General features: G+C 38.2%; 1 protein-coding gene across 2 annotated transcripts in view; it reads left to right on the top strand.

Moving 5' to 3' along the window:
- Window positions 1-22,777, top strand: part of LOC309557588 (catenin alpha-2) — a 963,358-nt gene that overhangs the window by 823,763 nt on the left and 116,818 nt on the right. The window contains exon 11 of one of the 2 annotated variants that reach the window (XM_082260379.1): window positions 12,677-12,823. The exons of the other annotated variant lie outside the window; for it this stretch is intronic. Within the exon in view, the coding sequence (XP_082116505.1) occupies window positions 12,677-12,823 (147 nt within the window). The remainder of the gene's footprint in view (window positions 1-12,676; window positions 12,824-22,777) is intronic. 2 annotated transcript variants of the gene reach the window in all.

Genomic DNA, 22,777 nt, shown 5'->3' on the forward strand with positions numbered 1-22,777 from the left:
GGAAGGGATGCAATCTACCTTCACTTGCCCATGATCGAGGGGTATATTGCAATTGACGGCTTGCTGACCAATAGGCAATTTCTGCCTCTCAGATGACTAACATCTGACAATAATAATCTTTTTAGCTATGGAATTCTTCCCAATGACCACCACTGTAAGGGTCATTCTTCCAATTGTTCACCAGTGCAGAGAGCATTTTTCTAAACAACCACCAATGTAAGGAACATTCTTCCCACTGACCACCACACTAATGAACCACAAGCTGTAAATACAGTAAATATTAGCAGGGGTTCCCTAAAAGTTATTTCAAAGGTCCCTCTGTAATAAAAAGGTTGAAAAAGGCCGCACTAGCAGAAAATTCTCAGTACAGTTGAAGACTTGAGGAATGTAATTTGAAAGTGCTTCAAAATGTAATTTACTTTTAACATTAGATTGTAGAATGAACTTTCCCAAACAAACACCACATACTATTTGTTTTTTAAGGACAAAATTTCCACCCAGCATCTTCAAATTTTCTTGTCACTTTTGTGAAAAAATGTCTTTCCACCTCACTAATGATTAAAAAATTTTAAAAAATGGTCTTAACCGCTTGCCAATCGACTCACATATGAGTACGGCGGCAGAGTGGTTCTCTTGTGCTGGATCACATATCTAGTATGCAGTGACGGGACAGGGCCATCTAGAGCCCAGGATGAACATGCCAATTGCACACCCCTCAAGATGTATGAGCATTGTGTATCAGCAAAAATCCCCCCCCCCCCCCAAGAAAAAAAAATTTAATGATAATCTGCATGCTTACCCCCTAAGCATAAATTCCCCTTCCTCCCAATACAAATTTGCCCCCCCTGCTGAAATCCCCTTCCCAGCATGAATTATTGCCTCCCCAAACCCCAGCTCAAATTGTCTCATACCCCATATGCCCCCAGCACAAATCCTTCCACCCCTAAAATAAAATTTCCCTGGGAGCTGATTGGCCGGTATGGCGGACCCAATGTCTGCCGGCACCCACTGATGCTTCAGTACAGTGACAGAACAGCAGTCTGCCCATGTAAACAAGGCAGACCGCCGTTCTGTCACTACAAAAGACATGGATCCTAGACATAGTAAGAAAAAAAGTGGCTTTACAACCACTTTAGGTTCCTGAAGTCTCTCATGTTGTGCTTTAACCCTTAGACCTTGCACCACAATTTTGTTTTGCCCATCTCTGGACCAGCTCTATCTTATCAATAACTTTTTGTAGGTGAGGTCTCCAGAACTGTACACAGTATTCTAAATGTAATGAGGGGATGTAAATAAAAATAAAAATATTCTAAATGAGGTCTTACTAAAGATCTATATAGAGGAATCAGGACCTCCTTCCTCCTTCTGGTGGAAGAGAATTGGGAACTCCTCCTGCTCCTGCTTTAGTGATGCTTCCTAGAGTTCTAATTGCTTCTCCCACTGATTGGTCACATCGTTTGCTCCTTTTGCAATTATCTGAAATAAGTACCCCCAAATCTTTTTATTCTATAGTGCTGACCAGCATTGTCCCCCAAATATTGTACTCTATCAAGAGATTATTTTTCCCTAGGTGCATTATTTTACATTTTAAAACATTGAACTTTAGTTCCCACTGTTTTTACTAATCTCCCAGCAATGACAAACCATGTTACAGACACCTCCATTTATTTCATTTCAGTGATTATTTTTTTATAAAAAAATATAACAAAATATACACTTGAAGTGAAATAAAGAGTAATGTAGAGAATCCACTGCAAAGGTTCACCTTGCAGGTTTATGAGTATGAGAAATCTCCTTTGAAATTGAACATCATTAACGAATGTTAAAAAATAATGACATGCTAAATGTTCTTAGTACAACTTTGTTTGATAAGTAAGTGGCTTGCATTGCAGTAAACACTTCACTTGAAATCTTTATAAATATTTCTATAAGTATGAAGCCCTAAATTCAAGGTAACAAAATTCCCCCGATCCTATTGCTTATGAAGCAAAGGATTCCAAAAAACTCAAAGTCAAGCAATTGGTGCTGCCGCTATAAAATCACATAACATAAAACAATAGAACATTTAGTCCCCTCACAGGTCGCCTCCCATAGGGAAGCTGCGGACCCGTTCTAATAGGAGCGACACAAGTCGCTCTGACTTAGAAAAAGGGTCCGGAGCTTCTTTGGGGCGACCAGGAGGCGACCGCCATAGACTTCAATGTTATGAAGTCCGTGGCGGCCGCTCCGAGGTCGCGGCGCGCTGCTCGCACCGTGACCTCGGAGGTCGTGGTGCGAAGTAGCGTCGCCCCTATGTGAACGGGGCCTTAAGTTAATATAAAACCAATTAAAATATTTAGCAGCACTCCTTAATAATGTCTAGATAACACCACATGTCTTTTAAAACAGTGAGTCCTAAACAGAGTTCATCAATCCATCCCATAATGATTTACTGCAAATGATTAAATCGATGAAAGTGCCTTCACCACACCGCGTGTGCGCCACTTCCCAATATATATTGCACTCACCAGAAATCTGGTTATTAGGCCTTGTATCAATCACCCCTCACGAGGTATATTCTGATGATTACAAAACAAAACACTAGAACTCAAAGTCATATGGGAAGAAATAAGGGGACTTGGTGACCCTCAAAGCTGAGAAATACCTATAAACGCTATGACTTTGAGTTCTATTGCTCTGTGCCTATTGTTATCCATTGGTGGAATATTAATACAGGACGAGATCCCTACTCCAGTTTTGTGATCATAAGAATATACCTCATGACCTCATGAGGGGTGAGTGATACGAGGCCTAATTAACCAGATTTCTGGTGAGTGCAATAGATATTGGGAAGTGGTGTACACGTGGTGTGGTGAAGGCACTTTCATTGATTGAATCATTTGGAGGAAATCATTATGGGATGGATTGGTGAACTTTGTTTAGGACTCACTGTTTGAAAAGACATGTGGTGTTATGTAGACATTATTAGGGAGCACTGCTATACATTTAATTGGTTTTATATTAATTCAAATGTTGTATTGTTTTATGTTTGAAGCCCTATTTAAATTTCTGTTTATTTGAGTTGAGTTATGGAGTTAGGTTGCATAAAGGTAAAGAATATGGTATTTTTTAAATATATTTTTACTAGATGTACAGTCAGGTCCATAAATATTGGGACATCAACACAATTCTAATCTTTTGGCTCTATACATCATCATAATTGATTTGAAATGAAACAAACAAGTTGTGCTTTAACTGCAGACTTTCAGCTTTAATTTGAGGGTATTTACATCCAAATCAGGTGAACGGTGTAGGAATTACAACAGTTTGCATATGTGCCTCCCACTTTTTAATGGACCAAAAGTAATGGGACAGATTAACAATCATAAATCTTTCATTTTTTAATACTTGGTTGCAAATACTTTGCAGTCAATTAGAGCCTGAAGTCTGGAACACATAGACATCACCAGACGCTGGGTTTCATCCCTGGTGATGCTCTGCCAGGCCTCTACTGCAACTGTCTTCAGTTCTTGCTTGTTCTTGGGCATTTTGCCTTTAGTTTTGTCTTCAGCAAGTGAAATGCAAGTGAAATACATGCTCAATCGGATTCAGGTCAGGTGATTGACTTGGCCATTGCATAAGATTCCACTTCTTTCCCTTAAAAAACTCTTCGGTTGCTTTTGCAGTATGCTTCGGGTCATTGTCCATCTGCACTGTGAAGCGCTGTCCAATGAGTTCTGAAGCATTTGGCTGAATATGAGCAGATAATATTGCCATAAAACACTTCAGAATTCCTCCTTCTGCTTTTGTCAGCAGTCACATCATCAATAAATACAAGAGAACCAGTTCCATTGGCAGCCATACATGCCCACGCCATGACACTACCACCACCATGCTTCACTGATGAGGTGGTATGCTTTGGATCATGAGCAGTTCCTTTCCTTCTCCATACTCTTCTCTTCCCATCACTCTGGTACAAGTTGATCTTAGTCTCATCTGTCCATAGGATGTTGTTCCAGAACTGTGAAGGCTTTTTTAGATGTTGTTTGGCAAACTCTTATCTGGCCTTCCTGTTTTTGAGGCTCACCAATGGTTTACATCTTGTGGTGAACCCTCTGTATTCACTCTGGTGAAGTCTTCTATGGATTGTTGACTTTGACACACATACACCTACCTCCTGGAGAGTGTTCTTGATCTGGCCAACTGTTGTGAAGAGTGTTTTCTTCACCAGGGAAAGAATTCTTCGGTCATCCACCACAGTTGTTTTCTGTGGTCTTTTTTTTTTTTTTTTGTTGGTGTTGCTGAGCTCACTGGTGCGTTCTTTCTTTTTAAGGATGTTCCAAAAAGTTGATGGGTTTGTTTTGTTTTTTTTTCAGCCTAATGATTGCTTGCTTCATTGATAGTGACAGCTCTTTGGATCTCATATTGAGAGTTGACAGAAACAGATTCCAAATGCAAATAGCACACTTGAAATGAACTCTGGACCTTTTATCTGCTCCTTGTAAATGGGATAATGAGAGAATAACACACACCTGGCCATGGAACAGCTGAGCATCCAATTGTCCCATTACTTTTGGTCCCTTAAAAAGTGGGAGGCACATATACAAACTGTTGTAATTCCTACACCGTTCCCCTGATTCGGATGTAAATACCCTCAAATTAAAACTGAAAGTCTGCAATTAAAGCACATCTTGTTTGTTTCATTTCAAATCCATTGTGGTGGTATATAGAGACAAAAAGATTAGAATTGTGTCGATGTCCCAATATTTATGGACCTGACTGTATGTGCCTCATACTGCAAATACTGTCATGTGTTGACACCACATTTTCTTCAGAATAATTCTTATTTTTCAAATAAGTTAGCCATATTTCCAAAAAGAGTTACTCTGAAAGCAATGTCCGCTACACATGGCAACGTTTACATGTGTGGTCCTTCATTAGAGGATAAACAATTCTATTGCTTTTTTTTTTTTTTTGTTCTTTTACTAAGTTTACTAGTTGTTTTATAACTTTTTAGCACTAATGATAAATTTTAATAAAATGTAATATTGCATGCAACTGATTACATTAACTATGCTTTAGTTATGCATTTATTTGTATTGGAATAAAAAATGTAGTAGCTCAATAAAAATTGACTTAAAATATTCCTCTCAACAAATAAATTATTTTCATACCTGTCTTATAACCAACCTGTCTTATAACGTATCTTATAACCAAGACTGATGTTGATGCACAGATCCATTATAGATCCATTACAGAAAAGTCAATATAAATATTAGCCATGTTCTTTATATGTCTGTATCTAGTCTTGTATAATGGCACATTAACTTGAATGTCCTCAATACGGTGGGCTCTAATGTATTCGAGCCCATAACCGTTCAGCATGTTTTCTTCTGTCCTTTCTTTTGAACAAGGCTGTAATTATCTTTTGATTATCCTGTAATATATTCTCTGTTGTGCTCTACCGCCTTATTATCATCACAGAAAATGATGCAAAATTATTTATCCGATTGTCTTGCCTGAACTGAACATATACTTTTGGGAACGGCTCCTTAACGAAAGTATGTGTGTAGACGATGTGATGAGAATTTAATGGTACTCAAAACAAAATTACTTTTTACTCAAATTAGTAATTTTACTCACCTAACCACCAGTTTCCAAGCCCTTTTACATAATTCTTTGCAGCAAGCAGGCATCAATATATTCCTATAACAAATACAGTTATGATTACACAAATCATAAAAATTAACATATCTTCCAGTATTTGTAGGTGCTTGCATCTAACTAAATACACCTTGGGAAGCTAGACTTAAGGTTAAAGGCTGCATAATGCATTTTCCGCTGAAAGGAATGGTTGAAAGTTTATTTTCTGCATTATTATTTCTTAAACCTGGAAGATAGTGAACATCCTCTCAGGTCCCAGCATGGGTGAAATTTGCAAGTTAAAATATATATTTTTTTACATAATAGTATTCAAATAGTTTCATATTTATATATAATTATAAAAAAGCCCAGTTACTGCTTGAAGGTGAAAGGAAAAACACAGGTAATTGTAACACTGTTATAAACTATTTTCTTAAATAAATATGTTAAGAAAAGGTTATTTATTTATGTCTACTCTTATTTTGGCTGCACTGTTTTAATAGAAATACGTTTAAATAAAAATATATTTGGGCCTGTTGCAGTATGCGAAACTGTCCCCGACCACAATTTGGTGGCCAGTCCTAACCATAATGTCCTTTGTAGGCTTGCACTAAGCTGTTGAATTTAAATTTGTAACATTCAGTACTAACACATTTCACAATAAAATTGGACAAGCCTCATTGCAAATTCTAGAGACTAGAATATCAAAGAAGATCAAAAGTTTTTCCAAGTAACAACAACAACACTACTACTAATACTACTCCTACTACTACTATTACTACTACTACTACTACTACTATGACTAATAATATTAATAATAATAATAATAATAATAATAATAATAATAATAATAATAATAATGATAATGATAATAATACTAATACTTATTATTGTTATTATTATTATTATTATTATTATTATTATTATTATTATTATTATTATTATTATTATTATTATACTTGTTATTATTATCAGTGTTATTAATATTATTATTATAATTATAATAGTAGTAATAATAATAATAATAATAATAATTATTATTATTATTATTATTTGTATTATTATTATTATTGTTATTATTATTATTATTATTATTATTATTATTATTATTATTATTATTGTTATATTCTCCGTGTTGTGAGAGACAAAGGACTCTGATCTGGAACAACGGTTGTTTATTCAGGATTCACTGTACACTCCAACATGCATTACAGGACAGCTCTGTATATCAATGCATCTCTTACATGTCTCTAAGATGGCCACTCTGCCCCTTGACCCTTGTCATCACTCCTGGGCGGAGCCAGCCTTAAAGTAACAGTACATGTGAATGAAACCCTTCAGGTATAACAATTATTATTATTATTACATAGGATTTATATAGCGCCGACAGTTTACGCAGCGCTTTACAACTTGAGGGTAGACAGCAAAAATACAATACACTTTAATTTCAATATTTTTTTATTGGATTTTTTAGAACAAACAAAAAGGGTGTTTACAGATATGGAACAGCAACATAACAGTCGTCATTAATAAATCAGTACAAAGAATAATGACGAAAAATTAATACAATACACATTAATAAAGTAGGAATCAGAGGGCCCTGCTCGTTAGAGCTTACAATTTTAAGAATTATCATTTTTTTAAATGAAACTCGAATATTAAAAAGCAGTTCATGTATCAAATTGCAAATGTGTTGAAAATGTTCCCACATTCAGTTGGACTTGTTCAGCAATGTTAATGATGTTTCACCACTTATCCAAGAGGCTTCTTCAGTTCAGTAAGAATTGGGAACTTAGCCAAAATTAGTACCTGCATGGGCAAATCTAGTTCACTTAGCAAAGTGAAGTTGTGTTCGCACTAACCCATGTAACCCAGCCATGTAAGGGGAATTTAAAAAAACACAAAGGATTTTTTCCTACATAAAATTATATGAGGTGAACACAGTTTCACTTTGCTATGTGAATATCCACTATGCAACCGTATTTCTGCGATGGGTACAAATATCAGTCACTGTAAATGGAGAGATATAAACACTTATGGCCCTTATTTATTAAAGTGTGAGGTGCTGTGAACTGAAATTATTTTGGCTAGGATTTACCAAAGTGGAAAATAAGCTGCAGTAAACCTGCTCCCCCCAATTCTCCATCCTAGCACATATCCTACACCCCCCCCCATATTTTCTAGCACAAATACCCCCCTAATCATCCCTACTAGCACATACCCCCCCGCCAGAAAACAAAAATCCCCTCCTAGAAAACAAAAATCCCCTCCTAGCACAAGTTCCCTCCCCCTCTTCCATATTACCTATTACATCATCTAGCACACACCTCACGAATCCACCTCAAACATCCAATCATGTGCAAGGGAACTAAAAACTGGAAAAACTTCGGACCGTGGTTGGAAGTTGAAATTCATTTCATTTCACTTTAATTCTCACTTAGTAAATCTGGTCCAGTTTTACTTTGCAGCACTTTAATAAATCAAGCCTTATGTGAGTAGAGTAGAGCATAGATAGTTAAACTGACATGTATCTGACATGCAAGATTCGCATTAGCCCACTTTTAAAAAATAGAATAACAAATAATATATTGATAATTATATTAATAACATTTCAGGTAATTTAAAATTCATGATATTTTTATTGTCACATTCTACATTTTTCATTTTATCTATATACCTTTTTAGACCTAAAGGGTTGCATGTAAAGGAATTGAAGTTGTATATTTAAAATGTAACATTTGGCTATATGTATTAGAGGAAGTGATTTGTGTGGGAAGTGGAAAAAAGTAATGTAGGGGTCAAAGAATTCATTTTGCATCTGAAAGATGATAGAATTTGTGTCAACGTGTAATAGATAACTTCTAGTTCAAGATTGCTTTATTACTGCGGGTTTTACAGATGCCATAAAAAAAAGTAGTTGTGTTAGAACTATAAAAAAGAAAGTAAAAAGTTTTACCGCTACAAATGATGAAGTTATTTTTTCTTGAACATTATGTCTTATGTTTAGAATGTAAAAGCTTTTAAATAAAGGTACATGTTATTTGATGCACTTCTACAGTATAATCAATTAAGTGAAATGTATTATTTAAAGGAGACTCCAGTTTTGCTATAAAAAAAAATTCCTTTGAAGCCCAATAACTTTCAATTTGTTTTGGATAATGCAAAGAAGGACAGGGAATAATGGAAAATGTCTCTGACAAAAGCAAAAACACATTATAGTGCAGAAGGAAAAGTTTAGGCTGTCTATAGATGGATCTTTTTTTTTTTTTTTTCTTTCTGAATTATAACAAATAGTTTATTATTAATTTTATTTTTCAAATTTCCAGCAAAATTCAATTTAAAATTCATGATATTTTACATTCTACATCTTTCTTTTGTTCTTATATATTTTTTTAAGACTTAAAGGATGTTAAATTGTATATATTGTATATGAATATGTGAATTTGAAGAAGTCGTTAGATCAACTTCTGCTGAACGAGATGGAAGTTCAGTCTGAACCAGCCACATTTTGATCCATCTATTGCCAGCTTTAGAACATGCAGAGTTTTTATTGCTGTCTGTGGCTTTTCTGAACTCCAGTGACCACATCCTAGTTTTTTGCACTGGCATCACAGGGACGGGTAGGGGAAATCTTCCCAATCGGGTCACAGATGGAAATAAAAATTCTGCATGCTTTCAGAATATATAAATTACACAGATTTTAGCCAACTTTTTTTTAAATGCTTACCTACTTTGTTCTTTAGATAGCACGTGTATATTTTCTTCTAAAGAGTAACAAATAGGAGGTACCACCTTGTGATCATGTGATCAGCATCCATCTTGTAGTAAGAACAGGTCTACCCCCACCATCCCTTTAGGTGTACCATATTTATCACTAAAAATCATGGGTTAGGACAATGCTGGAGATGTCTGCAATTTGATTCCAAGTTTTGTAAAACATTTTGAGAAAATACAAAACAAGGGGCAGCTTGGTACCACATCCATAATTAGTAACTTAACACACCAAAATATGTTCTAGGTGGGCTTTACCAGAACCACATTGAGACCAATCACAGCGGATCACGGATGTAAACAGGATTTGCTGGTTTTCAGCAATCCTCTCCTCACGGTGACAGGGAATGAAGAGAGGAGAGCCGAAAACCAGCAAATCCACACAGGGGGCATCTGCACTGACAATCAAGACACTCATCATCAGTGTCCTGATGATCATTGCCGTCCCAACAGTACTGCCAATATGTTCCCACCAGTGCTGCCAATATGTTCCCACCAGTGCTGCCAATATGTTCCCACCAGTGCTGCCAATAAGTGCCCACCAATGCTGTCAATCAGTGCCCATCAGTGATGCATATCAGTGCCAAATAGTGCCACCTATCAGTGATGCCTATCAGTACCAATTAGTGCCACCTATCAGTGATGCCTATCAGTGCCCATCAGTGCCGCCAATCAGTGCCGCCTATCGTTGCTTCCCATCAGCACTGCCTATCAGTACCACCTATCAGTGACCATCAGTGATGCATATCAGTGACAATTAGTGCCACCTATCAGTGATGCCTATCAGTACCAATTAGTGCCACCTATCAGTGATGCCTATCAGTGCCGCCAATTAGTGCCCTTCAGTGCCACCTATGAGTGCTGCCCATCAGCACTGCCTATTAGTGCCACCTATCAGTGCCCATCAGTGCTGCATATCAGTGCAGCCTCATTAGTGTCTCCCCATCAGTGCCCATCAGTGCCACCTATCTGTGTCCATCAGTTCAGCACATCAGTGCGGCCTCATTAGCGCACATCAGTGAAGGAAAAAAATTACTTACTTACAAAAAATGTATTCGAAACAAAGAAAAATGTTTTTATTTTAAAATGTTGTGTCTTTTTTCATTTGTTTAGCAAAAAAATAAAAAACCAAGTGGTGAATATATATCACCAGAAGAAAGCTCTATCTGTCTCAAAAGAATTATAAAAAAATATAGTTAAGGTCAAGTGTTGCATGAACGCGCAATTGTCATTAAAAGTGTGACAGCGCTAAAAGCTAAAAATTTGCCTGGGCAGGAGGAGGGTGAAAGTGCCCAGTAAGCAAGTGGTTAAATACTGTGGCCACCATGTGGTACCAGTAAACTCCACCTAGAAAGTTTTTTGGTGTGTTAAGATTTTTGGGAAAGGCCAAGGAAGAGTTTATCTTTCAGAATGGAATTCCCCATACTTTGTAGAGATTTTCTGTTGCATCTCTAGGTAAGGGAGTGAAGTGAAATTTCCCCAACAGGACACAGACAGCAAAAAATAAACGTAGGCAGGCATAGATAATATGATTTTCTTTCCTGCAATCACAGGAAAAGAAAATCCTGCAGGAAAGGAAATCACTTGATTTAGTCAGTGTTGATGGAGCAGTCCCTCCCATGGAGCTATTGTGCTCTTTCGGCAGGGGGGGGGGGGAGGGGGTTGAATTGGCACAGGGAGCCATACCTGCCGGGAAAACACTGTGGATTATTGCTGGCAGCTATAGCCGCTGGCAATAATCCCATCCTAAAAATCAGAAATGCTGGTTGCACCCTAGTCGATCTATGAATTGCCTTGGGTACAATCAGCTTGCCTATACATGGTTCGAATCGTGGCCAGTCCCTGCTAAACCAGCCGAGGTTCAAACCGTCTATGGCCAGCTTTACAATTGTTTTTGGCTTGCCCTACTCTATCCACAACTAAAAACCTTTTTTGCCAACATATATACTTTTTATAGCCATAAATGACAAAATAGCAATAATATTTATATATAATTTAATTAAAAAAGTGGAGTTTACCTTTAAATTCTACAGAAAAATACACTCTTTTATTCTATACAAACTTCTCAGCTTTGAAAAAAAAAATAAAAATGAGATATTTGTGGACATATGCATCATTGATATATTTTTTATTCAGAAAAATTGATATGGTAGACGTTTACAGTTTATAAGTTGTGTTTTGTCTGTATTAACTTTACATTTATATTATCATACATTTCTACCTAACTCCACAATAAAGAGAGACTATTTTGCTAACATACCTGCTGTATGCTGACTATGGATGGGTGAATGTAATATTGGCATTAAAAAAAAAAAAAAAAAGAGCCGAGAAAGTTGTGTGTGAGATGATAATGTATTTGAGCCACGCACATCTATGTGAACCTAAACACAAACACACGCACATTTATAAATATTCATATATTCATTTTCTTTTATGTTGATGTTTTCATTTTTCACATCTGAAATAGATTTTGCTATTATTATTTTTTATTTATGTATGTATTTATTTTTTATGACACAGTAAACATGGCGCGGTGGAATTAAATTTATTTTTTTTACTTTTTGATACATTAAACATGGTGCTGGGAATATAAATTATTATTATTATTATTTGTTTTATTATTATTATTATTATTATTATTATTTTTATTTGCTTATTTATTTATTTTTATGACACAATATTGGGCTCTATTTATAAATATTTCCACACACTTTATTAAAACATTTTATTAAAACTTGATTTCATTAAAAAATGTGTGAGCCTTGGATAAACATTGTGGAAATTTGAAAATATTTATAAAAAAGACCCCTAAGCATGGTGCAGTGGATTGAGTTTTGCTTTAGCTAAATACATTCACCCATCCATAGCAATGACATCACTGGCTGCCTCAAAAAGTGGTCAAAATGCTCTGCGCTAATCTCTGGCTTCTCTTGAAGAGTCAGGTAATGGAGCCTAATTTGTGTACCAATTTATTAAGCCTGTATGTTTTTTGGCCAATGAGAAAAAAAAAAAAAAAACTTGTCTCAAAGCACAAAACCTCTCTTTCAGTTTAACAGTTAATAGTATATGCATATATATATATATTTATATGCAAAAACAAAAATTAATAATAAAAATTACAGAATGTTCCGTGTTTTTTTTTCCCAATATATACGAGCCTCTTGCATATATACATATATTTTTTTTTTTTTTTTCATTTTTTGCCTTTCTTCTGAAGAAGCCTGAAAAAAACCTCTCTTTTACTCTCTTACCCTTTCTCTCTTCTGTATTTCTCAAAAATCAGCCCGGAATGCAGAGCACTTTCACTACCTTTTATGACGTAGCAGGTGATGTCATAACTGGAGGCAGGGATAGTCAACTTTCCCTCGACCTACTCCCCTCCTGCACTGAAGGAACTATTTTCAGCACTGGAAGCCGAGACTCATCTATGGTAAGTAATTTCAACTTTAATCTGCATCTCTAATAAATTTGCATTCCTTTTTTTTTTTCCAAGGAAATGTTTTCTTCCTGTGCTTAGCTTGGCTCTTTAAATGCTCTTTCTTTTCTTTTTTTTTGTTAATAAAGCTTGGAGTGAAGGATTTATAGACAAACTGTGATCTTCATTGCAGCATCACAGATATGCCTCATTTACTTTCAGTTTTATATATCTGGGAATTAGGATTAATGGTGGTTGATTTGCATTCTTTTGGCAACGATACCTATGCTTGGTTCTTTGTGTATTTTGTAGCCTTTTTAGAAAAACCTGATGGTCTGTTTTGGATCTTTCCTTTTTTCCTTTGCTGCCTCCTGGGTGCCTATTAAACCTGTCAAGATGTCAGAGATATTGTACAAAAGGGCAGGGGAGGGTCATGTGAAGGTTGTAGGCCCACGGGAATTTCAGCTTTACTTCTTTTTTTTATTATTATTTTCTGTTCAACCCTCTGCCAACTCGCTGTGTGTCCCGTAATTTTACAAAGAGAATCGGCAAGAGGCAATAAGGCATAGTACATAAATCAAAGAGAAGGAGCATGATCACAACCTTTTCAATGCAATGCTCATCAGTTTGATTGATGGCAGACTGTCAGTTCTGCAGCCCAAAGTCAAACTTGGACAAGCAAGGACATTTTACGTTTAGGAATAAAAAATATAAATGGCTACGTTCTGGTCATCAAATATTGTACTGTGTAATATACGGTGTAATATCATTTGTTAAATAATTACACTATTATATATATATATATATATATATATATATATATATATATATATATATATATATATATATATATATATATATATATAATATATATATATATATATATATTGTTTTTTAATTAATTACAAATTGTATTACACTGAATATTATAGAGTAGTATACAGTACAAAATCTATAATCTAGATACCGCAATCTTCTAAACTAATAATAACTAAATATATATATATATATATATATATATATATATATATATATATATATATATTTATATATATATTTATATATATATATATATATACATGTATATACAAGATGTACACTCACTACTTTACATTGTAGCAAAGTGTCATTTCTTCAGTGTTGTCACATAAAAATATATAATAAAATATTTACAAAAATGTGAGGGGGTGTACTCACTTTTGTGAGATACTGTATATACACTATATTGTCAAAAGTATTGGGACACCTGCCTTTACACGCACATCAATTTTTATGGCATCCCAGTCTTAGTCCGTAGGGTTCAATATTGAGCTTGCCCATCCTTTGCAGCTATAACAGCTCCAACTCTTCTGGGATGGTTGTACACAAGGTTTAGGAGTGTGTCTATTGTTTGTTTTCCAGAAGAGTTGAAGCTGTTATAGCTGCAAAGGGTGGGCCAACTCAATATTGAACCCTACGGACTAAGACTGGGATGCTATAAAAGTTAATGTATGAGTAAAGGTAGGCATCCCAATGCCTTTGACAATATAGTGTATATACAGTATCTCACAAAAGTGAGTACACCCCCTCACATTTTTGTAAATATTTTATTATATCTTTTCAAGTGACAACACTGAAGAATTGACACTTTGCTACAATGTAAAGTAGTGAGTGTAAAGCTTGTATAACAGTGTAAATTTGCTGTCCCTTCAAAATAACTCAACACATTAATATTAATTAATGCCCATTAATTAATATACCCATTAATATCCAAACCGCTGGCAACAAAAGTGAGTACACCCCTAAGGGGAAATGTCCTAATTGGGCCCAAAGTGTCAATATTTTGTGTGGCCACCATTATTTTCCAGCACTGCCTTAACCCCCTTGGACATGGAGTTCACCAGAGCTTCACAGGTTGCCACTGAAGTCCTATTCCACTCCTCCTTGATGACATCTTGGAGCTGGCTGATGTTAGAGACCTTGCGCTCCTCCACCTTCTGTTTGAGGATGCCCCACAGATGCTCAATAGGGTTTAGGTCCAGAGACATGCTTGGCCAGTCCATCACCTTTACCCTCAGCTTCTTTATCAAGGTCATCTTTGAGGTGTGTTTGGGGTCGTTATCATGTTGGAATACTGCCCTGCCGCCCAGACTCCAAAGGGAGGGGATCATGCTCTGCTTCAGTATGTCACAGTACATGTTGGCATTCACGGTTCCCTCAATGAACTGAAGCCCCCCCAGTGCCGGCAGCCCCAGACCATGACACTCCCACCACCATGCTTGACTGTAGACACTTGTCTTTGTACTCCTCACCTGGTTACCGCAACACACGCTTGACACAATCTGAACCAAATAAGTTTATCTTGGTCTCATCAGACCACAGGACATGGTTCCAGTAATCCATGCCCTTAGTCTGCTTATCTTCAGCAAACTGTTTGCGGGCCTTCTTGTGCATCATCTTTAGAAGAGGCTTCCTTCTGGGATGACAGCCATGCAGACCAATTTGATGCAGTATGCAGCGTATGTTCTGAGTAGGGATCGACTGATTTTTGGCAACACCGATATATCGGGGGCCGATATGCACTTTCCCCGATATATCGGAATCGGCCCCTGAGGTTACTGATATTGCTGATATTTCGGGAAAGTGCTTGAAACCGGAGTGATGCCTGCAGCTAGAGGCATCACCCCGGTACCGGCGTCAATAGATGATGGTCGGCTGTCTTGTAATGACAACCGATGTGGCTCAGCTGTCATTACAAGGAGCGGGAGGGAGACCCGAGCAACATACCTGCACAGCCGCCGAAGACCCGATCATTCGGCTCCGATCGGGTCTCCATGTAAAAACTCGGAAGTGATGTAATGACATCACTTCCGGGTACTCGGCGACAAATAAAGAAGTATGACAGCATTCAAAACAGCCAAACTTGGCGTTTTTAAGGCTTTTAAGTGCATAGGAGGGGTTTGGGGTCCCACAGATCCCTCCACAAGAGTACCTGTAAAAAATAAATAAATTAATAAATAACATTTTTTTTTTAAATGTCCGTAAATATTGGCCAATATCGGCCGATACCGATATGCGATGACCAAAATATCGGTATCGGCAATAAAAACAAAAAAAATTGGACGATCACTAGTTCTGAGCACTGACAGGCTGACTCCTCACCCCTTCAACCTCTGCAGCAATGATGGCAGCATTCATACTTCTTTTTCCCAAAGACAACCTCTGGATATGATGCTGAGCACGTGCACTCAACTCCTTTGGTCGACCATGGCGAGGCCTGTTTTGAGTGGAACCTGTCCTGTTAAACGACTGTATGATCTTGGCCACCGTGCTGCAGCTCAGTTTCAGGGTCTTGGCGATCTTCTTATAGCTTAGGTAGAGCAACAATTCTTTTTTTCAGATCCTCAGAGAGTTCTTTGCCATGAGGAGCCGTGTTGAACTTCCACTGACCAGTATCAGAGAGTGAGAGCAATAGCATCAAATTTTAACACACCTGCTCCCCATTCACACCTGAGAGCTTGTAACACTAACATGTCACATGACACCGGGGGGGGGGTTGGCTAATTGGGCCCAATTTGGACATTTTCACTTAGGGGTGAGCTCACTTTTGTTGCCAGCAGTTTAGACATTAAAGGCTGTGTCCTTCGCTGCTCGCTGTCCCCCTAGTACGAGGCTGCAGCGGGTCAGTGTTGGAGTGTCTTCCTTCCATCCGGAGTCTGTAGTCAGCGGACCAGCCAAGGCAGCTCACCCCTCATACTTACCAGACAAACTGACCGCCGGACACCATGATATGGTGCCGTCAGGATTCTGAAGAGAGTTTGTGTCCTTTGCCTCTCAACTGCCCTTAACAATTGGAGTTTGGAAGTGGTGGATATTGGAGAATTTTCTGGAGCTGTGTGATTCAGGAGAAAGGCTGTAGTGGTCCTTAACCACTTACTGCTATAATTCCACCAGTATCTAGTAAGAGTCAGTATGTGGTAGTTGGGAACTCTCAAGTGTTTAAACTGATGAAACACCTGGGTGGATAACCTATTGAGTGTGCATGCCTACATTTCCAAGCATCTGATTATATATGGACTTTCACCAGTTTATATGCTGCCGTTTTTGTATGCCTGTATCTTCAAGCAATTGAATATATGTGGACTTTTATCATTTGCATTTACTAGTGCAACTCCTTTTTTATTTTGATTAATGGCTGTGTGTTGAGGTATTTTGAGGGGACAGCAGATTTACAAATTTAGATTTGTTATACAAGCTGTACACTCACTACTTTACATTGTAGCAAAGTGTTATTTCTTCAGTGTTGTCGTATGAAAAGATATAATAAAACATTTATATATATATATATATATATATATATATATATATATATATATATATATATATATAGCCTTTACTTTTTTATTGTTTGCCCAAACTTTTCTTTTTTAAACTCATTTTTCAATGAGCATTTAAGAGTTCAGTGGGCCGACATACACAGAGTGTTATCTCAAACTATACATTCTGATCAAAATGTCAATAGGAAACCACTTACCTGCTAAGCAGGGAAAATTCCTGGGATTAAGCACAGATTACTTTGAGGTGGATGTGCTAAGCAGCTGAAAGATAAATGGGCAACAGTGTGTCGAGTGGAGGCTGAATGGATTGTCTTGAAGTCACCTTTATATTTATATCAAAATAAAGGTGGAATCCATGGAGTTTATCAGAAAGGTAGCATAAACATTACTATAGAGAAAAGCTCAAGACCTTAAGAAAAGTACAGAAGACCTGAAAACTGTTATTTTTTTTTTTTTATTACAAGTGAGAATATTATTATAATAGGATTGTACAGAGCACTCATAGTTTTCATAGTGTTCATGTAAAGTAGTCCATCAAAACTATTCTCTATTTTTACTGTTAACTGCTTTTGTGCAGGGGGGTCAAATATAGAGAGGAGGTAATAGCTGGTCACCATGGATAATTACACATCATAACCTATCATCGTAATGTTTTAGAGAGGTTCCTTTTAAAATAAGGTAATGGTGTATGTAGGGGAAACCCCAAAACTCATGGGTTTCAGTAACATTTTGACTGTTGAAGCCAGATTAAAAAATATTTATTTTACAAACATGTAGGTAGAAAGACATGTTTGGAGAGCAATTCAGTCACATTACATTCTGTTGGTTGGAAAACAATTGCTCTATCTGTCTAAAGACTTGTATTACAATTTAAATAATGTAGGCTATGTGGGACTTTAAGTGAGACACCAGCAGGTAATGCCCAGCGTCTCCATCCCTATATCAGAAAAAACAAAAGTTGAAAAGGATTAAAAGAGGTGCATGGAAGCCAGCCAGCCCCCAGTCTGATATACTCACCCTCCAGTCTGCCACCAACTGTAACGCTCCTGCGTTTTATGTATGATGTGGATTTTCAGCTGCAGAAATATTCCACTTCAGTAGTCATGTAGAGAAACGCTGAGACACCAATCCCAACTCCCAATGACTCATCATGTGTGGATGATCTCAATTCAGCAAGTAAATACACACACTCAATAAGATGTTTCCTAGAGTGACTTATGTATATAGTAACACAGTGATGATAGGCTGAAGAGACAGGTTGGGTAGAGATGGTAGATGACAGACACTTGAAAGGAAATGTTCTTGAAAGTAAGATAGTAGCAGATGGGATGCAGATAGGTTTAGCAATCATGTATGGTAGCAGATGACAGAGTAGCAGGTGGACATACAAGAGAGATCAACCCAGTGCAAGAACAGGTGGTAGTAGGCTCAAGAGCTAGCAATCTTAGATAATGCAGATGTAGTAATAGTCCTTAGTATGCAGAGCTAGATAGTGTAAGCTTTAGTATGAAGGTTATAGAGGTTTCCCCTGTGGGGTACTTATCACTAATAGCAATGTAGCAGAGGAGAGGTTCGGCAAGAGCGGATGATCCGGTAGCGGGATACAGGGATCAGCGCAGCGTGGTTCCGACAGCGAGGTATGCTTGCAAGCATGAGAGCTTCAAGACAGGTTAGCATCAAGGCACAAAGCAGTTTGAACGAACACATGTGAGTGAGAGCCGGCGATCTAAATAGCCATCCAGTCCGGCGCTCAGTGATGACAGCATCAGTCTTAAAGGTGTATGCGCACCTTACCAAAAGAGAATGGTGGGGCGCATACACTTATGAAAGAGTAATTAGGGTACCCAAAGGTACCAGAACATTACAGTACCCCCCCCCTTAAGGCCGGCTCCTGAAGGCCTCTGGAGCTGGTTTGTCTGGGTACTTCGCATGAAAATTGCGGATTAATCTAGAGGCATGTATGTCAGAGGTGTTTAGCCAGGTGTCGTCTTGGGGCCCATAGTTCTTCCATCGAACCAAGTACTGAAGTCTTCCTCTGTGGATACGAGAATCCAGAATCTCTTTTATCTCATATTCTTCTCCACCTTCAACTTGTACAGGAGGAAGAGGTGGGATAGTAGGCCTTATTCCTTGGTCAGGAACATGGGGCTTCAGTAGCGACACATGGAAAATGGGATGTATTTTGAGGTCTATTGGCAATGTAAACTGTACTGCAGCTTTTCCAATAAGTTTCTTGATTGGGAAAGGTCCCAAGAACAGAGGTCCAAGCTTTTTGCTAGGGATTTTCAGTCTTAAATTTTTTGTTGAGAGCCAAACGAGGTTCCCGATAGCGTACTGAGGAGAAGGTCTTCTGCGAAGATCATAGTACTTCTTTTGTTGACTATGAGCGTGTGCAATGGTAGTATTAAGCAAACCCAGAGAGTCCTTTATTTGGGTAAGATAGTCTGAGGCTACTGGGTTATTTGAAGGAAGGATGCGTGGTGGAAGAATAGAGGGATGAAACCCATAGTTCAAGTAGAACGGACTCTGCTTGGTCGTACTGTGGGTTGCGTTGTTGTAGGCAAATTCTGCCAGAGGGAGAAGATCCACCCAATCATCCTGTTGGTAAGAAGTGTAACAACGTAAATATTGCTCGATGCATTGGTTGACTCTTTCAGTCTGTCCGTTGGTCTGCGGATGGTAAGGAGAAGTGAGCTTCCGCTCGATCTGTAGTATGTGACATAGTTCTTGCCAGAACTTGGAAATAAATTGTGATCCACGGTCAGACAGAAGAGTTTTTGGGATACCATGTAACTTAAAGACATGTTTCATCAGGAGTTCTGCCGTTTGTTTGGACGAAGGTAGTCTGCGAATAGCAATGAAATGTGCCATTTTTGTCAGATGGTCCACTGACACTAAGATGGTATTAAATCCTTTGGAAGGAGGCAATTCCACTATAAAGTCCAAGGACACAACTTCCCATGGAGTTTGGGGTATTGGTAGACTGCATAGTAGACCGGATGGTCTCGCAGTGTCAATTTTGGACCTGGCACAGATATTGCATGAAGAGACAAATTTTTGTATAGATGTTTTCATGTCAGGCCACCAGAATTGCCTGGTAATCAGATTAAGAGTCTTTGTCATACCCATATGTCCTGCCATAGGCACATCATGCGATAATTCCAAGATCTTGGTGCGTATGGTAGGTGGTATGTAAAGTTTGTTGTTGTAGTAGAGGAAGCCTTCTGCATCAGTATTTAGTTGTGGTGGGGGTGAATCCAAACTTATACCATGCAAAACCTCTTCCTTCAAGGAACGGACAACTCCAATAATGCGTTTGTGAGGTATTATAGGAACGGAAGGGATTTCAAAGTAGTTTTCTTCAGTTAGTCGTGATAGTGCATCCGCCTTTTTGTTCTTATCTGCAGGTGTGTAGGTCACTAGGAAGTTAAACCTTAGAAAGAATAGTGACCATCGTACCTGTCGGTGAGAGAGAGTTTTGTTAGTCTGAAGATATTGGAGATTTTTATGGTCCGTGTATATAAGTATTGGTAATTGGGTGCCTTCGAGTAGATGTCGCCAATTCTCCAGAGCCAATTTTATAGCAAACAGTTCCTTTTCACCCACGGGGTAATTTATCTCTGGACTGCTTAGGGATTTAGAAAAAAAGGCGACTGGATGAAGTGGTGAAGTGTGAGTTGGTCGTTGGGAGAGTATTGCTCCTACTGCCATGTTTAACGCATCTACTTCCAGAATGTATTGGAGGGATGGGTCTGGATGGCGTAGTATGGGAGCAGAAGTAAACCTTGTCTTTAACAGGTGAAAAGCTTTATTTGCTTCATCTGACCAATTGAATGGTTTTTTAATGCTAGTGAGCTGTGTGAGGGGTCTCACAATGGCAGAGAAGTTTCTGATGAACTTCCTGTAGAAATTCGAAAATCCAAGGAATCGCTGTAGCGCCTTGCGTGTGGTTGGTGTAGGCCAATGCTGAATGCAGGATATCTTACTCATGTCCATCTCGATTCCTGTTTTGGATATGATGTAGCCTAGAAACAGTACCTCTTCTTTATGGAACAAGCATTTTTTCAGTTTCACATAAAGGTTGTGTGCAAGCAATCTCGATAATACTAGTCTTACATGTCTTATGTGTTCAGACAGGGATCGTGAATATATAAGTATATCGTCCAGATATACCACAACACAGACATCTAGTAAGTCTCTGAAAATATCGTTTATAAATCGTTGAAAAACTGCAGGGGCGTTGCATAGCCCGAATGGCATTACAAGATATTCGAACAATCCGTATCTGGTTCTGAATGCAGTCTTCCACTCGTGTCCATCACGGATTCGAATGAGATTGTATGCTCCTTTCAGGTCCAATTTTGAAAAATAGGTAGCTCCACGCACCTGCTCAATGAGCTCAGGGATAAGTGGTAGAGGATAGCGATCTTTTATTGTAATAGCATTCAATTGCCTATAGTCGATGAAAGGCCTGAGACTTGAGTCCTTATTGCGGACAAAAAAGAGTCCTGCTGCTGTGGAAGAAGTGGAAGGTCTAATAAAACCTTTCTTCAAATTCTCATCCAAATAGTCTTTGAGATGGGAAAGTTCATCCTGTGAAAGAGGATAAACATGACCGAACGGCAATTTGCTATTTGGGAGTAGATCAATGCTACAATCATAGTCTCGATGGGGAGGTAGTGCTTGAGCATTTTTCTCAAGAAAAACCTCAGAGAGATCCTGATAACATAGTGGTGCAATCTCATCTGTCACCACAGACAGGATCTTCCCGAAAGACGGGAGGTTACACGTTTCCTCGCAATAGCAAGAGAGGAAGGCCAGGGTCCGTTCCTTCCAATCTATGGTTGGTTGATGTGTGTGCAACCAGGGAAGTCCCAACACAATGGGAAAGTGGGGTGAAGGTATTAGATCGAAGGTAGTGGTCTCCATATGAGACCCGTTAGTAGTGACTAGGAGTGCCTGTGTCTGATCAGTGATCGGACCAGAGGATAAAGGAACACCGTTAATAAGACTCACTGAGACAGGTTTAAGTTTAGAAATAATAGGAACTTTATTTAAAGCAGCAAAACGTATGTCAATATAATTTCCACAAGATCCTGTGTCAATCATGGCCTTAGTAGTAATCCTGTTCCGGTCCCACTGTAATGTTAAGCAAACAGAAAGGTAAGGGTTAGTGATTGAAGTTGTCAATCCCCCTAGGAGGACATGTGAACACTCACCCTTCTTTTTGTAGACTAGGGGACAGACGTTTATCTTGTGATCCGGGGATGCACAGTACAAGCAGAGATTACCAGATCGTCTTTTGGCTCTTTCCATAGTTGATAGACCTGGGCGTATGGTTCCTACCTCCATAGGAACGGGGTCAACGGCCGAAATCCGAGAAGAACTGGATAATGGCATTCCCATTTTCTCAGCCTTTCTTTCTCGTAGTCTTCTATCTATGGTGATACTGAGTTGTATCAATGCATCCAGGGTTTTTGGCAGATCCGCTCGGGCGAGCTCGTCTTTAACGGCCTCTGATAGGCCAAGCCTAAATTGGGTTTTCAGAGATGCATCATTCCATTCTGAATCAAGGGTCCATCTCTTGAATTCTGCGACAAAGTCTTCTACAGGTCTCCTACCTTGTTTCAAGGATCTTAATTGAAGATCGGCA

Source organism: Pelophylax lessonae, assembly GCF_965119305.1.
Source record: "Pelophylax lessonae genome assembly, chromosome: 1".
NCBI classification, from domain to species: Eukaryota; Metazoa; Chordata; class Amphibia; order Anura; family Ranidae; genus Pelophylax; species Pelophylax lessonae.